Source organism: Polypterus senegalus, chromosome 1 (genome assembly GCF_016835505.1).
Source record: "Polypterus senegalus isolate Bchr_013 chromosome 1, ASM1683550v1, whole genome shotgun sequence".
In the NCBI taxonomy this organism is placed as follows: Eukaryota; Metazoa; Chordata; class Cladistia; order Polypteriformes; family Polypteridae; genus Polypterus; species Polypterus senegalus.
Window position 1 is genome coordinate 140,042,562 of NC_053154.1, and position 27,397 is coordinate 140,069,958.

The 27,397-nt window shown below is 37.7% G+C and overlaps 1 protein-coding gene and 1 long non-coding RNA gene across 10 annotated transcripts in view; one reads left to right on the forward strand and one right to left on the reverse strand.

Moving 5' to 3' along the window:
* LOC120532764 overlaps positions 1-19,452 on the forward strand; it is a 30,887-nt gene extending 11,435 nt beyond the window's left edge. Inside the window, exons 3-6 of the long non-coding RNA XR_005634359.1 lie at positions 7,708-7,954; positions 8,516-8,574; positions 10,365-10,499; positions 18,066-19,452. This is a non-coding gene — a long non-coding RNA (uncharacterized LOC120532764). The remainder of the gene's footprint in view (positions 1-7,707; positions 7,955-8,515; positions 8,575-10,364; positions 10,500-18,065) is intronic.
* mcf2l2 (MCF.2 cell line derived transforming sequence-like 2) overlaps positions 8,974-27,397 on the reverse strand; it is a 423,828-nt gene continuing 405,404 nt past the window's right edge. For 7 of the 9 annotated variants that reach the window (XM_039759102.1, XM_039759079.1, XM_039759088.1 and 4 more), the window contains 2 exons: positions 21,891-21,982; positions 8,974-10,800 (listed from right to left, as the gene is read on the reverse strand). In XM_039759102.1, the coding sequence (XP_039615036.1) occupies positions 10,694-10,800; positions 21,891-21,982 (199 nt within the window). In that variant the 3' untranslated portion in view covers positions 8,974-10,693. The remainder of the gene's footprint in view (positions 10,801-21,890; positions 21,983-27,397) is intronic. The other 2 variants (XR_005634352.1, XM_039759095.1) reach the window with 2 other exon arrangements.

Sequence of the window (27,397 nt, forward strand, 5' to 3'; positions counted from 1 at the left end):
TGCGCCTTGGGGTAATTTTGGTTGGCCGGCCACTCCTGGGAAGGTTCACCACTGTTCCATGTTTTTGCCATTTGTGGATAATGGCTCTCACTGTGGTTCGCTGGAGTCCCAAAGCTTTAGAAATGGCTTTATAACCTTTACCAGACTGATAGATCTCAATTACTTCTGTTCTCATTTGTTCCTGAATTTCTTTGGATCTTGGCATGATGTCTAGCTTTTGAGGTGCTTTTGATCTACTTCTCTGTGTCAGGCAGCTCCTATTTAAGTGATTTCTGGATTGAAACAGGTGTGGCAGTAATCAGGCCTGGGGTGGCTACGGGAAATTGAACTCAGGCGTGATACACCACAGTTAGGTTATTTTTAACAAGGGGCAATTACTTTTAACACAGGGCCATGTAGGTTTGGATTTTTTTTCTCCCTAAATAATAAAAACCATCATTTAAAAACTGCATTTTGTGTTTACTTGTGTTATATTTGACTAATTGTTAAATGTGTTTGATGATCAGAAACATTTTGTGTGACAAACATGCAAAAGAATAAGAAATCAGGAAGGGGGCAAATAGTTTTTCACACCACTGTATTTTTGTGGGGGCTGCAGGGGCATCCACTATGCCAGCATACAGTTCGTTCATGCAGAATTCCCATCTTCATGTTTGAGCTGGATAAGATGTGCAGGGTTTTTTGTATGGATATAAGGTGGATCAAGAACATTAAACACAAAAGCTACACATTAAAGAATACAAAAGGGGAAAGTAGAGTGATATAGAACTCTACTAAGGGAAAAACAGATATATAATTCCTTTCACTAAAATGACCAAAATCTTGGTTCAGATGTTATGGAGAAAGGCAGTGGATTGGGACGCCCCTATACCAGATGATATCCTATCAGAATAGCAGGAATGGAGGAAGGAGCATCCTAACCTTTGGAACATAACTATTCCCCACTCTTCCAATCCTGAATGTGACAGATCCCCATTGACAATCGAGCTGCATGTCTTCCGTGATGGTTCTGAAAGGGCATATGACTTTGGGGTTTATCTTCAGATAAAAGACAGCAATCAGGTTCATGTGGCACTCATCATGGCAATATCCAAAGTGGCACCCAAAGAACAGGTATGTATGACCCAACTTAAACACAGCTTGCCAAAATGCTAAATAATGAGCTCACACTGAAAATCACTCAATCATAGTCCGATTCAGCCATAGTGCTGCACTGGACTTTGTCTGAATCATGCCAGTATAAGGTGTTTGTAGGTACACGAGTCAGAGAGATACAGGACCTGGTTGTTGCCAAGAACTAGAGACATGTTGATTGAGACAGTAATCCTGCTGACAATATTACCAGAGGCAAGAAACCTCCTGAGCTTACCTCAGGCTAGGAGATGGAGTCATGGTTTAGCATTCCTATATCAGTCTCAGTGGCCCATCCGCCCTACAGTGAAGATTGAGGAATCAGAGGAGCTCTGTAAGTGCACTTTCTGTGGTAATGTATCAGTTAGCTACACTCCTGCACATGACTGAACTAACTGTAAATCATAAGATGACCTTATTATGGTCACATATCGAGCCTTACACAGGGCAGCTGCTACACCAAAGTCTGCAGAGGAACATAGAAGTTGCTGTCCTGTGTAGATCACAATGTTGAAGCTTCCCTGAATAAATCAGTGCACTGAGGGTTATTAAATCTGTTCCTTGCAACAGACACTTCAGTTCACTTGCTGCAGCACTAGACCCTTCCTTGGGTCTGATCAGAGTAGGTGTCTGACTCTGCAAAAATTCAGTTCCTACTGTTCTACTAGATCAAGACTATGACAGTTGCCTTGTACATTGTGGCCCAACACAGTATTCACAGAACTAAGAAGATCCTACTGGGTACTCAGAGGTCACCAGGCTGTAAACTAACACCAGAGAAGTTGTGAGGAATGTAGAAAGTAGCGCAGTAAGGAGGTCATTTTTAAAATGGATGATTTGCCCTCAGCTTGACTACAAATTCACCATTCTCATTTCTGTTTAACTGTGATCAACAGTTTTGGCCCATGTACACAATCAAAATTAATTGTCAGAAGACACAAAAAAGGTGGATGTAGTGTTCAAATCCCTTACTGCAAGGTGTGTCCTGCATCTGGACCCGCTATGCAGTATGGATATTGAAGCCTTTATGCTTGTTGTCAGATGCTTTGTGGCGAGGAGAGCAAAGCCTTATGAATTCCTTTGAAATTTGGGTGAGTGGTCAGGAGCTTTAGGAGGCCTTTGCTACACTGGAACCAGTGTAGGAGAGGGAATTTAAATCAATCTAGTATTCTCTACAAGTTGTTCTCAAGACAGTGTTGTATCAGAACAGGTTCTGATTGTTGCACTAATCGAGGTGGAGGGTATTCTCAAATCAAACTCACTGCAGTATGTGTCATTGGACATAATAGATCCAGACCACATCCCTCCAAACTTGCTGTTGTTGCTGTTGATGGGATGCATCTCTCCCTCAAGCCATGTATAGGTCTGGGATGCAAACACTATGGATATAGCTAAGTCATTACAAATCACTTGAAACTTGGAGTCAATTTCTTCACTCTTATTTGACAAATCTCCAAATCCGACAGAACTGGACCTGTAAGGCTGGGTTTATACTTCACGCGACGTATGTTGCAGCTGATGCTCCTGCTATGCAAGTGTTTTACCGTTTATACTTGCGCGTATACTTTACATAAATCAGGAGGAATCCAGCAGCTGGCAGTGCAAGGTATCATCACAGTGAGAACATGTTTGGCTTTGCTGTGTTGTGAACTGCCTGAAACATCCATTAAATTCTGATGACACCTTACCACAATATCTCCGAAAAGGATGTTTAATGATTAAATCCATCGATCCAGGGATGTGTCCATTCCAGCAAGCATTGGGCACGAGGCAGAAGCAATCCCTGGATGGGACCTCAGCTCATCGCAAGGTGAATACAAGCACACACATACACTGGCGTCATTTTAGCAGCACCAAATCCCCAAATCTGCATATCTTTTGAAGGAAACCAGAGCACAGAAACCCAGCAGGAAAACATGTACACTTCAAGCAGGGAATACCATCGACATGACTCCCTGAGAGACAGCAGTGCTACCGTTCCGCCATCGTGTCACCCCCATGTGTGTAATTATTAACAGTAGTCATTATTTAAATGAAATTAACGATTTATCTGTAAAATGTAACATACACTCACCTAAAGGATTATTAGGAACACCTGTTCACTTTCTCATTAATGCAATTATCTAATCAACCAATCACATGGCAGTTGCTTCAATGCATTTAGGGGTGTGGTCCTGGTCAAGACAATCTCCTGAACTCCAAACTGAATGTCAGAATGGGAAAGAAAGGTGATTTAAGCAATTTTGAGCGTGGTGTGGTTGTTGGCGCCAGACGGGCCGGTCTGAGTATTTAACAATCTGCTCAGTTACTGGGATTTTCACACACAACCATTTCTAGGGTTTACAAAGAATGGTGTGAAAAGGGAAAAACATCCAGTATGTGGCAGTCCTGTGGGCGAAAATGCCTTGTTGATGCTAGAGGTCAGAGGAGAATGGGCCGACTGATTCAAGCTGATAGAAGAGCAACTTTGACTGAAATAACCACTCATTACAACCGAGGTATGCAGCAAAGCATTTGTGAAGCCACAACACGCACAACCTTGAGGCGGATGGGCTACAACAACAGAAGACCCCACCGGGTACCACTCATCTCCACTACAAATAGGAAAAAGAGGCTACAATTTGCACGAACTCACCAAAATTGGACAGTTGAAGACTGGAAAAATGTTGCCTGGTCTGATGAGTCTCGATTTCTGTTGAGACATTCAAATGGTAGAGTCAGAATTTGGCGTAAACAAAATGAGAACATGGATCCATCATGCCTTGTTACCACTGTGCAGGCTGGTGGTGATGGTGTAATGGTGTGGGGGATGTTTTCTTGGCACACTTTAGGCCCCTTAGTGCCAATTGGGCATCGTTTAAATGCCACGGGCTGCCTGAGCATTGTTTCTGACCATGTCCATCCCTTCATGACCACCATGTACCCATCCTCTGATGGCTACTTCCAGCAGGATAATGCACCATGTCACAAAGCTCGAATCATTTCAAATTGGTTTCTTGAACATGACAATGAGTTCACTGTACTAAAATGGCCCCCACAGTCACCAGATCTCAACCCAATAGAGCATCTTTGGGATGTGGTGGAATGGGAGCTTCGTGCCCTGGATGTGCAGCCCACAAATCTCCATCAACTGCAAGATGATATCCTATCCATATGGGCCAACATTTCTAAAGAATGCTTTCAGCACCTTGTTGAATCAATGCCACGTAGAATTAAGGCAGTTCTGAAGGCGAAAGGGGGTCAAACACCATATTAGTATGGTGTTCCTAATAATCTTTTAGGTGAGTGTACATACTTTAATGCATTTCATCATGAAAGTGATATTAAGTATAAATCTAAGGATTCTAAATGTGTAGAGAGTTAGAATATCATACATTTAATGTGTTCTGTGTGATGATCTAATGCTGCTTGCCGCTGCTGTCATGTCCAAGAAGCTTGTAGCGATTAAAAACTGGGATGACGTTTACGACGGTCTGCATTAAAGATAAAGTAAACTACGAGGTTAAAGTGGACATTTCAAGATTAAAGCCGAAATTTCCACTTTAATCACAAAATACACGTTTTCACCATGTCCTTAATTTTTTTTTTCTTTGTGGCTCAAATTTAATGTGTACATTATGCTGCTGTTGTGAAGTTGCAAAAAAATAATAATAAAAAAAAAAGACGGTATGTGAGACTTTTAAAATGTATCGTGTCATAACGATCAGGAATATGCGACGCTTGAATATAAAAGCACCACGAATGCATCTGTATGTCGGCATTTTGCTTCACCACATCGAACCATTCATCAAACATCGAAGTGTGCACATTGATCCCGTAGAATCGGCTTTCTGTCACATGTAGATAGTAAACAGAGACTTTGATGTCACAATCCAACTTTTATCACACTTTTCCAACTTTTTGCTGGTACTGCAACTTGCGCACACGTCACGTTAATTTCTGAGGACCTGCTCAGAGGACGTGTCAAATGAACGCTGGGAACATGTGGTAGCCATGATGCGTGCACATACACATTCTAAGCATGAAGTATAAACGAACCATAAGGGTGGACAGGCAGTCCTAATAGCAGACCCTTAACTACCTACAGCTCAGTAGCCTGTTGGACGGATCATAAGTTCTTACCAAGCAATGTTGGCAGGATAAGAGATGCAGAACTGGACATAAGAGGGAATATGAACATCTGTCCTGTGACATCACTGATTGTACTGTTTAAAATGCCTTAAGTTTAGAACATAATTGTTGGTAATTCAGCAGGGACCTTTGGGGACTGCAAATTTAATGTGCACATTTTTAGTCCAACTGTGCAAAATCAGAACTGGGTGGTGCTGAGGTTCCATTTCTCTTTTGCATGAAGGACCTTTTGTGAACTGAGCCCCAGGGTGTGCACCCTAGGTGGTCAATCCAGGTATGTTTGTTCCATCTACCACTAGTGTACACTGGCTTCAGAGCATCTGGTCAGCAGTTAGACTCGGATGAGAGTTTTACAGGGCATAAGGCTAATAATTTTTTGTATTGATGAAGATTTCTATTTTATTTAAATGAATGCTTATACTTTTTTAACTCAATTTTAGTATTTGACACTCCCAGCCATATCTGTAAAATGTCATATCTCCCGTTTTTTTTCTATCAGCCTTATTTTATATGCAGTTTATTGTGTTTTTTAATCAATTTTTCACAGAATGTCACTTGGCTTATAGCTTTCTTAGCTTATAGATTTGCTTACATCTAGGATGAAGTAGAAAGCTTCAGGACATGATGCATAAGAGTAGCGAATTTAATTTAAAACCAGAAAAACTTGTGTTTCCTGCAAACACAGAGGTGAGCATTGTTAATAATAAGTTTGGCAACATGATGAATGTGAGTGGAGGGCCCACAATGGAGCCTTGGAGCGTACCTAGCCAAGTAAACTTAAGGTATGTCTATAATCTAGAATAAACACCTCATTTAATTAGGTTTAAATAGTTTTGAAATGTTCTAAATACATTTTTTGTAGTGCTTTGATTCCATTGTGCTCCTTTGTATTTATCCTTAAAGCAGAAATGGTAGGCCAGCTAGGGAGGTAAGAGTCATTGGGAAGCACTCAATTTGAAGAGTGTTGGTTGAGGATGGTGTTGATGAAGGGCGGCCAAACACAGAAAATGTGTCAAGAGTTTGCTATTGAGTGAATAAAATGTATTTTTTCTAACTTTAAATTGTACAGGACATCTTATTCACAAGTTAGGTAAGGATTCTTGCAGTTCATCAAGATGAGATGCCCCTCAAGTATTTTTTTTATCTAGTTGAGTCAATTTCATGCTAGTTTTAGTTAAGTATTTTCTTGTGTTGTTGGCTTGGTGATCTCCATTTGTTTTCTAGGATCTGAGTAGGTCACAACATGTTGGTATCTAAGGTCTGTGGTCATACAAGTCCATGTGTGACTAAACATGCCTGGAAGCATGGAAAGGTATCAGCAATTCTTATGTTTCTACACATTCCTTTTCCTTACCTTTTAACAGCAAACATCACCTTTGTTTGGGCTTTGGCAAGTTGCATTTTTACTCTTTTTTATCTGGTTTTGTCTAGTTTTTCTACTTCTTTTACTGCAACAGTTTGGCTTTTGCAACTTGTTAGATATAGATACTACATGATACCTACACATGCTGGTCATGTAGGGACAGATAAGTGAACTAAACCTTTCGACATATTGGTTTAGAGCAATTCCACAAGCTTTTGATGGTATGAGCTAAGAGCAGCTCTAAAATGTGCAATCGAGGGTGACTAGCATTCAAAGGCATTTTTCAAGTGTTCTAATCCTGGAATGATTTCTGATTATGTCTGCTCAACATACTAGGACTGACCAGTGTCTGGTGCAGATTGGGGAATAGCATATTCCAAACTCCATTATAATTCACAATATGTAAATCTGATTGCGAGGCCCTGTCCCTGATGTTGTTTCAAGTTACAGTCCCATGAAAAAGTAATTGCCCTTCCCGATTTCTTCCATTACTGTAAGTTTTTGACACTGCTTTCAGGTCTTCATCCAAAATTTAGCATTAGATAAAGGACACCTAAGTGAACATTAACAAAATTATCTTGCATTAAATAAATAGCTAATTAGGGTCATCTGGTTGGCCACAGCCAATCTTGATTACAGCCATCCCTGCTCACTGTAATCCTTACTTATTTTGACTGTTGCCATCTGAGACAAGTTACTATTGTAAAGACTGAACAAACTATGGAAATTCTATAAGCGCTCAGAAGAAAAGTTGTTGATATTTGTAATTCTGGAAAGGGCTATAATACCATTTCTAAGAATCTGTAATTCACCCAAACCACAGTGACAAGCATCAGCTACAAATGAAAAACACCTGGAACAGTATTAGCTAGGTGTTGGCAGGCATGTCACAATTAGTTCACACAGCATACGATCATCCAGAAAGTCACAAAGGATCCTAAAAAAAACATCCAAGGAACTAATGACTTTGCTTGTCTCAGCAAAGCTGAGACAGTGGGCACAAATGGGCTTCATTAGAGAAAGCCAAGGCATAGACTAGTACTGAACAAGAAGAACATAAATACTCATCTTTCTTTTATCAGGAAGCACCTGGGTGATCTCCAAGCCTTCTGAAGAAAAGTTCTATGGAATGCAGAGACAAATTTGGAACATTTTGCAAGATAAAATTCACAACAAAGCAAATACAGACCTTCATGATAATAACATCACATCAAAAGGCAAACCTGGTGGAGGTGGTGTGGGAATTCTTTGCTGCCTCAGGACCTGGATGACTTGTCAGAATTGAAGAAACCATGCATTTGGCTCTGCATTAGAAAATTCTTATAGAAGGTAAGGTCATCCATCCATAAACTGAAACTGAACCATAGCAGGGGTCAACCAGGAAGACGATGATTCAAAACACAAATCTGAAAACTAAGGTTTTGGATTTGTCTAGTTAAAGTCTAACCCAGCACCCAACAGAAATGCTGCACGAGGACCTGAAGTAAGCACTTGATCCTCAAAAGCCTACCAGTGCATCTGCGTTAAAGCAGTCCTTCACGACATACTGATAGTGAAGTGCTTCGTTATGAAACCTGTTATTAAGTGTGAGAAGCAATTTGTATTTCATTCAATAATTAAAATAGCTAAAAGAAGTGTGTTTTTTGCACACTCAGGTGGCCTTTATCTAACATTACATTTTGATTGAAAACCTGAGAACATTCCACATGAAAAATTTCAGTGATACAGGAAATCTGTTGGGGGTACATACTTTTTTTTTTACAACACTCCATATAAACATGTGATGTTAAAGACATAAAGCTGTAGTTTGGACATGATCCTTAATCAGTGGTGAGAGTTGTGCTTCTGTAGTATTAGAAAGAATAATACACTGTCTGTATTCAACTGTAGGTATGGTTAACCAGAGCAGAGCATCAAATGAGGAAAAGACGCCAGAACTTCAGTTTGTGGTGAGGAAATTCCTATAGTAGTCGTGCCTTATTTTACAAAAGGGAATTTTGATATCCGCTTGATATAAGGGTGATAAACATCTAATGTTCGTCCAGCTTTGGTATAATTTTGAGCATTTTCAACTGATTTTGATAATCACTTTTTTGCAACATTATTTTCTAAGAGTGAGATGTAGAAACCAACATCCTTAAATTAAGACAAAAATGCTTCACATTGACCCTTTATCACTTTTTATATTTTAGTGTCCTATAGACAACTAGAAATTTTGATGTATTTTAGCTGTCAGATAATTTTTATTGAATCATTGGATATAAACTAAGAAATATACAAAACATTTATTTTAGGTAAAGAAAAGAACAAAGCATTGATATTTGTAGATATAGATTTTAATTATCAGTATCTTGAAAAAATTGTACATATGTGTTCCAATTACACTTTTTTTTATAAAAAGGAGTCTGCTTTGCAGTATTTAATATGTTTGAAAGAATAATTTAGCATTTGCAGTAAGCATTATTATGGGACATTAAAAAGGATCAGTGGTAAAACTTTTCTAAATGTTTTGTTTTTCTTACTTTTTTGAGATAAGGCAGTAAAAAATGAATTTAAATTTCCTGTTTATTGTAGTACTGCTTTGATATTAAACTAGTATAAAAGTTGGTAAGTTCAGAATAAAGCAGTGTATGTGTATGTTTGTTTTTTCAGTTTCTTCAACAGAATGACTAGAATCACACAGAATTCAAGAACAAAATAATATTTAGAAAATTTTGGATGAAGATATTTACCAGTCATGATCAAATAATAAAACACTGAAACAAAAGCATACACAAGTCATTGTTATACTGATTCATTTATCTCAATGAGTAATAACCAAATAACTAATTTACTGAAACAGGTATGCTGCCTGTTTATGTATCAAAATATGAATTTGAAAATAAACTCTTGCCTGCTCTTTACTTCCCTGATTAGGTTTAAATAAATAAATAGATATATGCAAGCAGAGCCAGAGTTATATATTAAATTTTAAGCCAAGTACAGTCACAAAGATTGAAGAATATGCTATAGTAATCATGATATGTGGTCTTTTCTTCTGAAAAACTTTTTTTAAGAACATTTTTCTTATGAAAATGTATTCAATGAAGATATTTCCAAAATTGTGAACACATTTACATTTCTCACAGATGGAAGTCTTAATGGTTCCTTTTGGTTTCCAGATATTGCAGGATATGAGTACCATGGCTTAGGATGCCTACAAACATAAACGTTGTTCCCTCTGTCTGAAAATCAATAAAAGCCATGTCAAATTATAATATATAGTTAAACATTGGAAATATGAGCTCTGCAAATAAACACAGTTAATGTTTCAGATTCAAAGTGTTTTGGAGTTATTGCAATTTTAGCAATTCTCCAGAAACCAAAAGATGCTCAATGAGAGTTACAGTACTTAATCATTAAAGTGTATATATTGTTTTACATTTATTTTCCAGTCTGTACATATTGTTTAAAAATGCAAATAACAAAAAAAATCACATTGTACTATAATTATCAGTCTGCTTCACAATGTACAATTTCAAGTCTGTAATACTGTACAAGTAAAAATAATGAAATGCAACAGCAAGCCATGATCTGCTTTTCATTATTTTGTATTATCCCCTTTTTGTTTTTTTAAATCTAATGATTAGAGTTCTTCAGCATCTGTTTAATTGATTCAGATGAAAGCTGCAAAACTCAGTATCATTCTGAAGTTGGAGACTAAAGCAATTTTCTGAAGTTCTTCTCTTTCATCTGTCAGATAATACTGGTACAGCCTTATTATGGTGTCTGAAAACCAGGATCCTAAGAGACAGATTAAAATGCACTGATACAGTGCTAAGAAAAAGAATAAAGCACCACTTCACTCAGCCCACATTGTCTCTCTGAATTGCTGGTAAGTACTCAAAATATACCATCAAACAGTTACCTTAAAGTGGGTAAGCAAATGACGTTCATCAGGGCATGGTACTGCTTATATCCTACATTAGCTTTCATAAACTTAATACCAGCCTCCAGGCCTCCCATGCCTGTGTAGCAGATCTGTTAAAACACACAGAAACTGCAGTAACTGAAATTACTTCAGGGTTATTAACTTTTTCTTGAGCCAGCCTCTTCATCAAATTCTATTCTGTGCATGCGGCCATCCTTTTCTTCTGAAAGTGCTAAAGCAGCATTACATACATCACTGTAAAAATCTGGAAAAAAAAAATACAGATGTAAATTTTGCTGAAAAAATACAAGCCAGGGTCAAAATGCTATAAATTTGAGTCTGTTAACTAGGTTAACTTACATTTTTAAAAGAATTGGTCCCTGTAATGTATTAATTTTAAACATACTAATTCATTCCATTTAATTAACACCACAGTAAATATGGTTACTTTCCATTCTACTATGCTGTTGGCAATAATTAATTGTAATTTCATATTTTCCTTCACATATCGTCAGCAAACTAACAGATTAAAAAAGTCAAATTTTGCACAGCTTTTAATTCAACAACTGAATAAGTTTATTACCATTGCTAGGGTCAGAGTGTGGGGTGAGGAGATCAAGCAGTATGTAAGTTATTATTTCTTATATTATTACAAAATAATAAGAAAAATAGCAGTTAAGCGTGAACCTAAAAGATTACATACATATACATTGTACTATTTATATGGTACCTTTAAAAACTGTGAGAAATATTCTGCCATTAAAAGTTTCAAATTTCATATTATGTCATACAATATACAGTAATCCCTCGCTATATCGCGCTTTGACTTTCGCGGTTTCACTCTATCGCGGATTTTAAATGTAAGCACATCTAAATATATATCACAGATTTTTCGCTGGTTCGCGGATTTCTGCGGACAATGGGTCTTTTAATTTATGCTACACGCTTACTCAGTTTGTTTGCCCTGTTAATTTCATACAAGGGACACTATTGGCGGATGGCTTAGAAGCTACCCAATCAGAGCATGTATTACATATTAACTAAAACTCCTCAATGCTATAAGATATGCATCCCGCGCGGAGCTTGATTGTTTGCTTGTCTCTGCCTCTCTCTCACCCTCTCTGACATTCTCTGCGCCTGACTGCTCTTTGCTTAAAAGATACTGACGCTCCTCTAAAAAAATGCCGCTTTATTGCGGTGCTCGGCATATTTAAAAGCACAAAAGCACATGTATTGATTTTTAGATTGTTGCTTTAATCTCGCTCTCTCTCTCGGACGTTCTCTGCGCCTGACGGAGGAGATGTGAGCAGAGGGGCTGTTTGCTTAGAAGATACTAACGCTCCTCTAAAAATGGCGCGGCAAACTTAAAAGCACAAGTATTGATTTTTTGATTGTTTGCTTTTCTTTGCGAGCTCTCTCTCTCCCTCTGAAATTCTCTGCTCCTGAAGAGAAGAAGATCTATTTGCATTCTTTTAATTGTGAGAAAGAACTGCCATCTCTGTCTTGTCATAGAGGACAGTTTAAACTTTTGACTAAAGGGTGTTATTTCATGTCTAGAGGGCTCTAATAATGTTAACAGTGTGGGAGAGTTTATAAGGGCTTAAAATATATAAAAATAACTACACAAACATATGGTTTCTACTTCGCGGATTTTCGTCTATCGCGGGGGGTTCTGGAACGCAACCCCCGCGATCGAGGAGGGATTACTGTAGTTTGAAATGCCTTGCCTCACTACCTTCTTAAAAATAAAAGGTGCCTCAACAGTTCTTTAGTGGAATGCCATAAGAGAACCTTTTCTGGTTCTGAAAACAACCATCCACATGAAGCTTCCAGAAAGTACCTTATTTATTCTGTAAAATGCTCCATAACTAGCCATGAATAGCTGATAACAAATTTACGAAATACCAACAGGTTCATGACTTTAAAATGGACTCATGCTGCTTACAATAGCACAGGCTACGTTCAAGAATTCTTGATCTGTTAGTATCCTGATAGGGGGCCAACTGTGCGTTACAGATTTTCAAAGCCCAGAGAACCAACTTCATATGTAGAGAGCCATTTCCAGTATAAAATTGTTCATATTAAGCAATCATTTCGGGAAGAACCACATAACTCAAAGTGCCTTTTAGGAGTCAATAAGAGTGTGTAAGGGTCCAAGAATCACAACAGTGCATGCACATTTCAAAGCTACATGGTACTGGCATTCATTTTCCTGATTTTTCAGTATTGCACTGTATATACTGCATCTGTCATTTTGTAAAGTTTTATTAATTTCTGGAATCTGATTAAGGTGTTAGCACAATGTCTGTTAAAATTCACCAGATGTGTTTGGTTAGAAAGGGCACTTTTTAGCTTGCAGGACAGGTTGAATCTGCCAAGGTATTGAGAGAAGCAGACAGGAGGAGTGATGCAGCCAAGCTTTGCTTCACTTTCAATTTCATATTATACACTTTTAATTATTTTAATGCCTATTTTATGTGTTTTATTGTTTGAGAGACAATCTTTTTGGTTTTCAATTTTTCCAAATATTTTGTAGTGACAAATGGTAGGAGGGACTGGCACAGAGACATCAGTAATTGTTAACAGTTGTTATACTGTATGTGGTGCTGAAGATGCAATTTTGTTGCCTCCATTCTCTAGCTATATGGCCACAGGAGACCTGCGATTTCCAGGCAGTGCAGTCCCCAGCCATGAAGTGTTCAATAATAGGCATAGTCCTAGCACCTTTTTATTGTCACTCATCTGTTGTGACTCTGTCCGTTCTCACCTGCATTTCACTATTAGATTTTAATATTTTTTGCTTGATGTTCTGCAGACGCACTGTATGGAAACATGTTGATTTAGTGTATTGTCTCATGTTTATTAGGATTTTACTAGGTGGTAATAAAAATATGCTTTGCCTCAGGTAGATTACTTTAACGTGCCAGACCTGGACATGGCCTTTATTCAGCCAGTGAGTATTGTTTTCAATTAATAAACAAAGGACAGAAATTAACATGTGATGATCTCATAAACTCAGACAATGGAAATTAAAATTCTAGAAAAATAGTTCTGGAACTGAAGAAATCTGCTTCTTCTGGATGAAAGTGACAATTAAAATGTTCATACTGCACCAAAGGTGGGATAGCTACTCAAAAGAAAGTAATCCATTAAAAATGACTTCTCTCAAATTTTACTAGTGTTACTATACTCACTACTTCCTGAAAAAAAGTAACCACATTACTAATATCTTAACTTTTACATTCCTCTTTAAATCTAAGAAAACCCATTAAACTCAAATGTACTTTCAGTATTTAAAAATATCGATAATAGAAAATGTACATTCAGTTATTAAATAAGTAAAAGATATGACTTAAACATTAGCACTATGCTATTCTAAACATGTGAACGACATAGCAGATGCTTTTAATTCACAAAAAGCATTCTTAATAAAAAATAAATATGAATTAATTTATCTGGGAGTGAGGTAGGTGGCTGGAGTTGTATATAGAGTAGTGCTGGGCGGTATGACCAAAATTCGATATCATGGTATTTTTCAAAATTGTGCCAGTTTCACTGTATTTTTTTTTCCATGCATGAGTTAACCACATTTTCCGCTGCAATTACTGCAGTATACTGGCTAAGAATAACCTATTCCACTATCTTGAGAATTGTACATTGTCCAAAAAAAACATTTTAATGTGCACACAAGTATTAATACAGGTTTGCATGGCCCCATAAAGTGATAGTTTTCAAGGAGGGGGGCACTAATGAGGCACTAATGAAGAGAATGAATCACATTGCATGACAGCTGCAGTCAAAATATAGAACCTTTTTATTGAACACATTTTGCAAACAACTTAAACTAAAATTTTGACAACATGTTGTCAACCATCCAAAGAGGCATTTAGACTTAGTAAAATATCCAGAGGTGCTTGTCAAAAGTTGTACTGCACTGAACATGTCTTAGAAAAGGAATAACTAGTAAATATTTTTTGTAAACCAACTACACTTTCTGTTAATGTTAACAATCTCTGTCCACTGACACCAAGTGACTGTTTAAACATCACCATCATTAAACTGCATAATATTTAAACTAATAAATAATAACAATAAAATAAATAATAGTGCAACTTCCAGTAATAATACTATTACTTCAAAACGCGATTGCACGACCGCGGGGAGTTGATGAGGTAATTGGGGCGAGTCGCACCCGATCATTCTCTATTGCTTCATCGGCTTACTGCGGCATGTGAATAAGGCACTGCGCCCACGGAGATGTATATTTATTGGCTGGCAGGATAGGGGGAAGCAAAAAAGAAAAGATAGAACACAAGGAGGTTAAAGAAGGGAAAAGGCAGTCATGGGAGACGATATAGACACCAGGAAGTTGAAGGCAGCATGAGCTGGGGCTCCGTGAGGGAGCGCAGGCTTAGGCGATCTAGGGCTGTTTCATCTCATTGACTAAGCATGTAGAGTGGGATGAGCGAAATGTAAGACCACCCAATGGATTTGAGGAGTGTCTGAGTGAGCACAAACGAAGACGGGATGTGTGCCAATATCGGATGGTCTGGCTGCGCAGTGTGGCGGCAGCCAAGACAGGAGTTGGCAGAAAGCAGTTTGTGCTGCAAAGGCTCCGCCAGCAACGCCCATAAAGAATTAGCCCTTGGAGACAGAAGGTGGTGTGCTGCGATCGGGCGAGGAGAGAGACTGCATTTTAACCTCTATTTTAACGTATTTATTTATTATGGATTTTATCCCCACGTTTCACTGGCTTTACGGATTTGCTATTTATTTGGGTACTGTATTTTTCCGAGCACTGCACAATGGACACTTTTGGTTTTACTTTTGACTTCTTTTAACAAAAGCACTTGAGCACTTTCCACCATCCCCTGACTTCAATGAGATTTCTCAGCTCATCTTGGTCATAACTATCGAAGGTGTTGGTTCAACAGACTCCCATGTGGGAAGAGGGAATCTGTAGGGGACTGGCATCGTCACACTATTACACAGTAGCCAGGTACATTACACAGTATTAAGAAAAAAAATAAAACATGTACAATTTGGCTTGCATTATCTAGAAGTATAGAAACAGTATTCACACACTTGAACATAATGGTCCACATCCGAACTCTTAAAACCAAAGTATCTTCAGTCAACAGACACGGCACCTTTTTTCGTCAAAAGTTCTTCTGTGTCATCATGTTCAACTTTATCGTCTGCTACAGCTTCCGTTTAGGAATGTTCTCTGTCCATTTTCACTGCTCAATACCTCCACTAATGCATGTACTCTATTGCATTCCTGTTTAGAGGTGCAGCAGTGAATAAGGTCCCCCCTTAAACAGTTTCCCGCTGCGCCATGTTCTGAACGTTGTTTAGGCTATTTAAACCCGTGTTCCGGTATAAGAAAAATCCATATCATAACAAAAATAAAAAACGTTTTTGGTATGAACCGGTAATCCGTCCAGCACTAATATAGAGTAAATAATATATTGTTATTTAGAACACATGCATTTCATGCGTGTTCCGTGTCTACAATGAACACTATAAATGTAGGATGACAGGAAATGACACTGGCAGGATGACGCCCAACCTCTTGCTACATTCAAATGGTGCCATCTTTCGCCTTTATGCCTGGTGTAGCTGCTATGTTCTTATGTGTGAGTGTTTCTTGTGGAAAGGGCTTCTGTTCTCTTTGTCCAATGTAGAACACTCATCCTTATCTAAGTTCACCTCTGTTATATCATGTCTTTATTTGAAAACAGCAGTGTCAGATCAGGGGGAGCATGAATGTGACTGAAACAATAAAACTGGAAAAAAAAACCTAACTTTTACAAGTACCATAAATTTACATCAGCTGTTACAGACTCGTATCAAATGTATGCTTTTATTGTATAGTAGTAACAATAGGAGCAGCTCACTACTCAAGACGTTAATTCTGGGAAGCGGCCATGCTTGAACCTGCGATTTCTTGGTAATGACTCAGTAGTTCTTACTGCTGTACCACCCAAGAGGTTGTGTCAGCATCGTACCCGATTTCTTTTTCTTCGGTTATATTTTTGAATAAAAGTGCACTTGTTTTGTTATACATGTACCATTATTTGTTATTTTAACTTCAGTGTTCACACATTATACACTTCATGTCAAAAATTTGTCGTTAGTACTAAAACATGAAAAAAGTTAGTGTTTTAGGTGTGCATTCTACATTTTTTGCATTTCTTGTCATCCTACATTTATATAGCTTGTTGTAGACAGAACACACATGAAATGCACGTGTTCCAAATAATGATATACTGTGTTATTTACCCTATACAAGTCCAGGCACCTCATGTACAGGTAAGGACTTGAGCTGGGAGAACTTTGTGTATGACAAGCTGCAGGCTGCTTCAGGGTTCCAACTCTTTTTAAGGAATCATTTTCCAGGACATTTCCAGGAGCTTTTTCCGGAAATTCATGACAAGATCTGGTCATACAGTCATACACTTTAGTCGCAGGCTTAACGCCATTTTAATTTCTCTTTGATTTTGCAGGGACAGTGTCACCGATATGCTAAATTACATAAAGGCAACACCAATTAATGCACTGATGTATAATGGAGCTGTTTGACCACTTTTTGTTACACACTGTTTTAAACTGCAAAACTCTTTTAAAGAAATAAATGCCTCTTGGATTGTGGAAAACTATACAAACACTGACATATACTGAGCAATTCCATAATGTTCAGTATAGAGCTGTTGATCACACCATGAAATAGGCTACCATAGTGACCTAATTTCAGTAAAAGTTACTTGCATATTACATATTATGTCATTGTTTGTATCAAATAAATTTATGTACAATGTTTGTATTAAACAAAACTGCATAAAGCCAATTTATTGCCTATATCATGTGTATGATGCCTATAACACTAATATATGCAACAATTGGCACGCGACAAAACAAAGTCAGAGTTAACTTTCAACTGGTAGCTTTAATGGGAATACAGCAGCTGTAGAATTTGCATAAGTCAACGACAAAGATTATAAAGAACTTATCTTTGTGGGAAAAGAGGCAAAATACATCCATTTTAAATAATGATAGCCTTGCCATCAATTCCTGAGTTGAAAACTTGGTTAAACTAGAAAGAATACTAGGAACAAAGGATAAGAGCCTGAACTCCAGTATATTGGAAAAAAAACAATCTGGGAAAAAAAAAAAAACAATTTATAAGTCACTGTAGTGTAACCCAAGAAAAAGGCATCTGGTGTAGGCCTAGGTTTAGAAACAATGCTGCTGTTGCTCCTTGAGGTCTGATAAAACTGCATCCAGACCGATGACCTCTTTCTTTTTTTTCAGCAACACTTTTACCAATAGGCATTCGATTTTGTGAGCAGTATAAAGTCCTGTTTTCTCTTAGCCTTCTCTGCCATTGCATCTGCTTCTTCTTGCATTGCCTCAATGCTAATGATTATTTTCTGTCTCTTTGCTGCCACTTTTGTGATTTCAGAGCGGAGCTCTTCTCTTTGCTTGTCATTTTCAGTTTCCTTTTTCTTCTTTTTTTCCATTATCAAGGTATTGGACATATCGCATCCTGGCATTTTTGCAATGCTGCAAGAGGGGCTTTGGCAATACTCCATCAAATGAGCCACCAGGCAAAGAATCTTGGATTAGGCGAAGAGACATCAGAGTCCTTCCTTTCAGATTTGTAACCAGCATTTCCTTATTCACAGAGTACCCTTTTTCGACTGCTGCTTGCCCATGTGACAATGTGAACAGGTCTTTCATTGATTTCCACAGAATTGTGTACTCTGCTTTGTCACCAGCAAATCTTCCCATGAATGTGTCCAGCCGACAGGAGCTACTTCTATACCCTTGAAATTCCTCCTTATGGTGCTGCACCATTTCAGTGAGGAACTTCTTGTATTCACTAAGGTTTTGGTCACATTCCTCTGCTGTATGCCTTTTGGCGTTAAGAAGCAGCTGTAAGAGCTTCTCAAACATGGAGATAGCACGCCTTTCATCGCTGATCATAGTCATTTGCTGTTGAGGACAGGAAGACTACACATTCTCTCCGGAATTGTTGACCCGGCAGTGGTTTTTCAAGCAGCTTCTCTGAGGCTTTCTCAAGAGCTTGTTTGGTGGCAAAGCCAAGATCCACCTCTTTCAGTGGCAAATGGAGTGTTTTGTCCAGTACATCAATTTTAAGCATCTGGACAGGTGTTTTGATGTTATCCAGTACCTCCCTCTTCATAAAGCATGAAATCAAACTCTTCAGAAGGGCCTGAAGGTCTTTTGCCAAAAATGGCATCATGGGGGCATCAGTCTGGAAAGTCTCAAGAAAGGGTTTCAGCTTCCTTGCCACATAGGCAAAAAACTGTAATTTTGCCTCAAAAAGGGGGTCACCAACAGCCTCTCTGACCACAGTGTATGATGTTGACGTTGGCATTTTACTCTTTGGCAGTTTCTTGTAATTGTCGACAAATATTTCACATCTTAAGTGCTCTCTCTGCCACTGGCAAGTCTCCACCCACCTGTGAGCACAGAATTTGAGAGAGAATGTTAATGTTTTGGTAATTTCAATAAAGTCATCCCGTCTGGCTGGTGTGTCATGAAAAAGCTGCCAAAGGGCTCTTAGTTTGTCACCTATCTTCCATCCACTTTCCTTCTCGCCTTGTTGGAAGCTTCCATGAACTGTATGAAGACCACAAGTTCCTAGGTTTATCAAGCTTCTAATATCTGGGGCCTCCTTAGACCTGTCTTCTTCAAATAATCTCAAAATTTTTTTGTTGATACTTAGTCCATCCATCGAGATTTGCAGGAGCTTGTTTGGATCAAGTGGAGAGAGGGAAACTTTAATGCTCTCAACAAGCTTCTCTGATTGTGTGTGCCCTAGAAACTGGGAGTCCAGATAATGCACAACTACCTTTTCTTCATTATCACTCCAGTACCGTAAAAGCACATCCATCTGCTCGGTCTGTGTTATTTTGTTGAGGCATTCATCAAACAAAATGGTATAGCAGTTGGACTGTCTAATGTCTTTCACTAGCTTGTCTCTGAAATATGGTGCAAGGCCAAAACACATCAGATACGCTGCTTTTATTGCACCACATGAGAATTTTTGGGCAATTTCACTATCTGGAAACATCAGGTGAAACAATGAACCCATATCTGAACAGGAATTAAAAGAATATTTGGAAAGGGCCACTTTAATCAGCCGGCGGATCTCTGCTTCTAAAACAGCTTCACTTGAAAAATGAGCTCCGATTGTGGGTGTAGCTTGAGGTGTAGTTAGAGAAGTTGATGGCTGGACCTCGCTGCTTCCTTGACTCTCTGATTCTGCTGCCTGTCTGCTAGCTTCAGAATTTTGGGGGGGGGTGGGAGATTGATTGATGAAATCAGTCATGCGTGGTCCTGTGCCTTGACTTGACATGACCCTCTTGTGTCCCTGTCCTTTGGCATGGCTTTAAACAGCAGAAATGCCCATGTTGCCTACATCAAAAGCTTTCTTGCATATCTTGCAGTATGCCCAATGTACATTATCTTTTACATGTCCTATCCAGTCCCTGAACTCAGGATTTATCTTCCATTCCTCCCTAAACGTACACCTTCTTGATATGATTCTGCTTTCCCTCACTTCTGTAATTAGAAATACATTCTGTAAATTAACCATTATAGGCTAATATTTTTCCTGCAACACTGCCTATTAGTGTCAAAAACATTAAATATAGTAATGTACAAAAATGTAGGCTAAATAGAAATACTGATCCATCACAGATTTTCTGTAGGCTAACTGTGGTAAACTTAATGTGAAAGCATACCCATATAATTCCTCTAGAGGGAGCTAACGTTCTGTGGAATAATGGAAGCAAGCTCGAATAAGAAGTTGAGCCAGGAGCTGTTAAGCGTGTTCAGTTGTGCAAATAAACAGCACAAGCCAAGTAATATTTATTGTGTGGCAATTGCTCGGCTGCAAGGATATCACACGAACCTTCACAAACACACAAGAACAGGCATTTAGATGTAGGCTTCAAGTAGCCTAAGCCCTATTTGTTTTAAATGAAAGCAGTAGCTCTTAGTCTAATTCTTTTTAAGACTGTTATCGTGTTTGTGCTGTTTTAGGTTTGGTTCACTGAATTTATTTGCTTAACAGTGGGACCACGTAGGCCTACAAAATGATTTTAGATTGATTAAGCAATTTCCTCCGGGATCAATAAAGTATTCTGATTACCGTCATTAGACAATTAGCACTATGCTAACACCTAATGGGAATTGCCATTAACAGGCTAACAGAAATTAGCATCGCCAATTTACTTGACATGTTTAATATGCGACCTGGGTCATCATCAGACGGTATGAAGTAACAAAACTGTCAGTTGCACCATATGCACTGTGGTCATACTTACAGTCATGCACTCAGCAGAACTTTCAAGTGATGAACTGATGTTCTATTGTTCTCCTGTCAGCTACTGACAAGCTAGAGCAACGAGGGTCAAAACTCAAATACAGTATAATTGCCTATACATGTCTCAGTAGGTTGAGACATTGCGCAGCAGAGGCCACGACCTAGCTCAGCTGTCATCATATCTAGACTTACGAACAGCAAGCTGTTTCAAACAGAAAAATTAAAAAGCGAAAACAGAAATAAAATTCCAGGACAATAAAGATTATTTCCAGGATATTTGGCCATTTCGATCAGTTTCCAGGTCATTTCAATGACTGGAAAATAACCCTCAAAATTTTCAGGTTTTCCAGGATGCGTGGGAACCCTGCTGCTTGCTGCTTGTGCTGATCGAGACTTTAAAAAACAAGACATTGATGGAGAGGTGGGCCGAGATTACAATTTTTTTCATAGGCTACAGGGATTCTAGTGTTAAAGAAACTACTCTTTACTATATTAAAAAAAAAACAGTATGGTCCGCAGTTTGGCATTTTAATTACGGCAATCAGATTCATTTGTGTCGAGAGAGATACATAGCCGAATGCAGAATATTATTTTAATAACATACCTTTTTCCAGATAAAACTGGAAAATGCATATATGTCACCTAAATAATTTACATGTTTGTAAAATGTCTGTAATTTCTGAAAAATAATCCATTGCATTATTTTGAAAAGTAGGAAAAGTTTGGTTACTACAAATAAAATAATTACTAATTATATAAGTATAAAAATATTGCAAAAATGTTACCTAACTGCTTCTACTGCACATATATGCTGGATTGTTTGATGCAAGAATTATTTGTTCAAATTGATGCAAAAGAATATTTTTTTTTATTCCGCCTGAAACCTACTGTAAATATTTTCATTATAATGATAATAGTAAATTAAAAGAAAACTTTACTTGAATAGTTTTTTCATTATATTGTGTTAACTATATAAATATGTTAACAGCTTATACCAGAATTAATGCTTATGGGATCTCCTCCCATGGAATGCAGTACACTGGGTGGAACCAACCCTGTCTTCTGAGTTATAATGTTCTTGACTATCCTAAAACATGAAAAAATAAAGATCTGCATTAATCAAAATTTAATTTGTGCATTAAGTTGGCATATTTTAATTAGGTATTACTAAGGCAGATAAGACAATTAGAAATTTAACTAAAGTAGTAACTACCTATACATTTTACCTCACTCATGTTTAATTCAAACTACATTTCAGTCTAAGAAGCAAAGCTGCCTGTTAGACATAACAAATTATAGTAAGAATATAAAGAGAATTTACTTACTAAACCTTCTCCCGAAGACCATTAAATAAACATATTCACGGAAGTGACCGCTGACCACCTCCGACACAGAATGCAATCAGAAGAGCAAAGAGAAGAGGAAACCACTCCCTCACAAAATTTGCATTTACATCTGTGGACAATGTCTTCGTTCCAGCTAGTGAACATGCTGTAACAGACATTTTTGCAGCATCTTTGGCAAGAAACAGACCATACCACTATGTTAGTTGTCAGAGGTTCTTTTAGTAGTATACAGATTTTCAACAATTCAGTGTCGCATATATCCGTTAATAAATAGGGACATGACTTGTTCCCACAAATTATTTTCCCGAAACACTAAAGAATCTGTTAGTTTATACTAATATCACTATGTAGCCCCAGGTAGACATTACCTCTATTGTTGGGCTAACAAAAATATTTATAATACACAAACTGTATACCTATGTAGAATCTTATCTCTAATCCTGTACCTCTAAAGCTTTGTTACTTATTGCTTACTTCTATCTGTAAATCATGTGTCTTAATAACCTAATAACAACTTCACAGTTGAATTTATTTCTGTCCTGTGGAAGCCTGGAAACGTAACCATGATTATTACTTTTTATTTATCTTGCCTGCTTTTCGTTTAGTTCTCTTTCTCTGCTCCTTTTCTTTCTCTTCCATCATTTTAGATTATTTAAGCATGTCTCTTCTGAAATTAACCTTCATCTGTTCTCAGACTTTACATTCATCTTGTAGTTCATTCAATTTATTTGCATACTGTGCACTGCCATAGATAAAACTGTAAGCATCAATGACTTGAAAATCCATTATCAATTGTCATTTCAGCTGCTCTTTCGTCACATTTTACAACCCCTTCAAATTTTTCTGACTCACTCACTTAGTTTAATATGACACTCATGCTGTCGGCCAAACTTCAGATTTCCTTATTTCTCTGAAAAGTGCCCTATTTAACTCAAAATACATATTGCTTTTAAGTTGTATTTATTTCTGTGTGCTTTCAAAGGAATCTAATGTTCTGTGAAAGATGTGATATAATGTAATATTTGGTTGATTTTTTGATGCAGTGTTGTAAGAAGGATATGAGTAATGGACATGTTAAATAAAATCAGTACCCTAAAATAGAGATGAGAAACTTGCAAGAAACATGCAAGCGACTTTAACACAGGACTGCTCAGATAAGTAATGTTAATCATTAATGAATTTTACATCAGATTCCTTCATTCATACATATCATGTCAATTATCACCTTCTTTTATCTGTCAGTAGCAGTTTGCTTCCTTTTATTCAATATACCATTAGTCTGTGATGCTCTCCCTGGTGCATCCAAGACCTTCTGCTGAGGTTACAGTGATACACCAACCAGCATGTCCTCTCTGCCTAAGAAGAGGATCCCTATAGCACATCCCCAGTTGTTTCCTGGAGGCCCTGGTAGCACAACTATGAGATGTAAGGGACAACAGAAGCCATCTACAATTGAATCATCCAGAGTAGACTGAATCACCCAGCAAAACAGGAAACTGCCTTTGTCAAGGTAAGGAAGAAGCAACTTCAGTATTCTTATCCCACTGCAATGATAACATTTAGCCTAGATAAACTGATGATGTCTTAAACAGCAAAACAGGCAGTTCTGCTGAAATTCATGATTCCCTGGGAAAACCATATGGAAGAGATACAGTATATGGAGAAAGGTGACCATATATGAAGAACTGGTAGGTGAGAGCCACAGACTGTAGTGGCATGCAAAGTGTCTACCAAAAGAGGTAGACTCCTTGCCATTACAGGACAGCACAGCCAGAAAGCCATAAGGAATATCACAGAGAGTACAATGAGAGCCTAAAGATGGATGTGGATCACGCAGGGGGAATAAATGGATGACATGTGCTGTTTCATCTTAAACTGAGGCCTGATTAATCCCAGCTGGTGAAAGTGCATGATTGAAGTCTTTTGACAAACACCCTGTTACCCCTGGTGCAATCATGGATGACGTGATCATAAGCTCTGCAAGATGTGTGAAATAAGTACTTAAATTTTACTTTGATAACAGTTTCATTCATATTGGGCCAGCTTAGTGTTACCAATTAATTAATGCATTTTTTGGGATATGTGAGAAAAAACAAACATATTGGAAAAAGTCCAGGATTTTCACAGACATCAAACTGGATGGCTAGCTGAACGCACGCCAAGGAGATGCTGTCGGATCAGCTTCTGTGTTTCTGCTTCTGCTGTTGTCGAGCTGCGTGTTCTGTTTGTCGCGCTGCAGGTTGATTATTTAAAAGCTTGTACAGCAGCTGTACTTTTGCCATTTCGTATCTCTGCCACTCGCATTGTGGGGGTTGGTGGAGGTAGGGTGCTAAACACACGCTAAGGAGAAGCGGTCGGATTATCTGCTGGCTTGCCGCTGCTGATGAGCTGCATGTTCTGCTTGTCGTTGTTTTAAAAGCTGGGAGCACATGAAGTGTGTCTGTCAAAAGCATTCCAACAACTGCTAGGTTAGATGTCCGTGAACTTGTTTTAAATGTTGTCTCACTGCCTTGTTTTGCATGATGTTAAAGTGTCTCTCGCAGGACATCAAATTGTCTTCCGAGAAGACACGTCTCGTCTCCCTCCCAAGATTTTTTTTTTATTTTATAATCGAGAGATTTAGATGAGTTTACACATTACATCTGCATGTTGTACAAGAATGTCTAATACAGATGAGTTCAGCTACACTACAATGTTTACACCTTACATAATGGATGTATAGTATGCATTAAACAAGCATCTAAATGCAGATGCAAGTCACATCACACTTAACAACTCACTAAACAATTTTAAACCACCATATTTAAGTTCTAGTGTCACAGGCATTCTCAGCCTAATCCTGTCACAAATGGTACAAGGCAGGAACAATCCTGGTATGGACATTATCTAAAACAAAGAACATTCACACAACTGCACTTAGTCAAATTCAGCCATGTCTAACTTGGTTGTCTTCTCCACATTTTTTCCCCATTTTATTTATGACTTTATTTAAAGAAAATAACTATGGTGAGTCAGAACAAATCTCAGCTGCACCAAGAATGTAATTAACTGTAAGATTTGAAAGGCGAGTAGTGACTTCATCTAACTATAAATGCATTTGCAAAGAATCTGGTTCACAATGAGACAAAACACTTTAATGTTATATGGAGAAACAGAATTACATTTCCTTACTAAAATATCAAAACAAGGACTTCTTGTGAAATCTGAACATAAGTGTTTTTAACTAATGTCCTGTCCTCTGCTTAAAAGCATTGGTAATGTGCATTGCTTTTGGTGCAATTAATTGTCAAGTAAAACTCAGCTAACTAGAGAAAAATATATGATAAAGTGGCAATCACAAATGACTGTCAAACATCTTTATTTTTCTGACAAATTTCAGACCTCTGCAACCTTGACTAAGGAAAGACAATGGAGGAATGAAAAAAAGGTGGAACACTACAAAAAGCAAACAAACGAACACAACAGACAAAGCTTTATGCACTTAAGTGTTGATAGGCGATGTATGTTCTGTAAAGAAAAACACAGCTCCTGAGATAGACAGCAGACCCTATAAACTGTAATAATTATTACAGCTGTCTTCAGGAAGTCCCACTGTTGACTTTCATATACTAAGAATGTGCAAAAAACACATTCAAAGCAAATTCATTTCAAGGTTACTGAAAAAGCTTTATTCAGGGGAAGAAACTTAAAATACAAAAAAGCCATATATGCCACATAATAACATTTTCTTATGTCCTTCATAATACTGGCAAATAATGAAGTAAAACCTATCCTTGCCAAAAAAAAAACCCTGTGTGCTGTGTTCGACAGTATTTAAACTAAGCATATCATCCTAAGAACAGAATCTATATATAGAAGCATGGCTATGTGTGTTCCTCTCTGGATAACAAAATCCCATTAAACGTGTTTGCATTTCTGCCATTCCCTATTAAAAGCAATCTGGAGATAATGAATTTGTGTGGAAATGTATGAATTTATATAAATTTATTGTTGTTAGGGGCTAATACGCTGCAAGAAGAATCTATGTAGTTTTTTCCCCACTTTGAATGCTACAAAGTATTTGTGCTCATCAGCTGAAGTATTTATATATATATATATATATATATATATATATATCCTCTTTAATAAAACCCCCGTCAGCGCCCAGGTGTCCGTGTGTGTCTCTTCTGGTGAAGTGCGCATGCGTGGGGCCACACGGCACATGTTCCTGTGCATTCCCTGTGTGTGCAGAGAGAGAGACACACACAGGCGCGCATGTGAGACAGACAGACAGACACACACACACAGGCGCGCGTAACACACACACACACACACAGAGAGAGGCACACGCTTAAGAGAGACACACACACACAGGCGCGCGCGTGCATTGTTGCAATGTTACTTTTCTTGGTTGTTTATTAAATTAAGGATTTTTCAAATGTTCATTTTTTTCCCTGTGCTTAAAACTCATTAAAAAAAAAAGTGTTTTTAAGAGAGCGGTTTGTAAGGGTCTAGTGTGAACTCTTGCAGTGTTAGTTTTCTCTGTTGTTCAAGGTTTTCTTAGTGTTATTCAATGTTTTTACATTTAGTTTACTATCACGCTGTGCATTCAATGGTATAATTAACTATTTGTGCTTAAAAACTTAAAAAAATATATATTTACATACAGTTCATATGGTCTGGAACGGATTAATTGTATTTACATACAATCCTATGGTGGAAATTACTTTGGTTCACAACCAAATCGGGTTACAACCAGAGTTTTGGAATGAATTATGGTTGTGAACCGAGGTTCTACTGTATTACTATCAGACAAAATTACAGGCATTTTACAGAAATACAAACCAGTATTACTGAGAGAGAAAATTAAAGGCACACAATTACAGCCGCATACAAGGCCCCTTGCCATTTAATATACATGTAGACTGTTCCTACTAATGCTTATGCACTACTGTTCTAGCGCCCGTTATTGTAACAAACTTAATGTCTTTTATATATATATATATATATATATATATATATATATATATATATATATATATATATATATATATAAAACATTTCATATTGCAACATAATGAAAAATGAATAATTTGTAGCTATTTTAACATTTTTGCAAGGGTGAAGACTAGTTTTGTCCTCAACAAATTTTAGTGATAAAAATCCTAAAGAAAGAT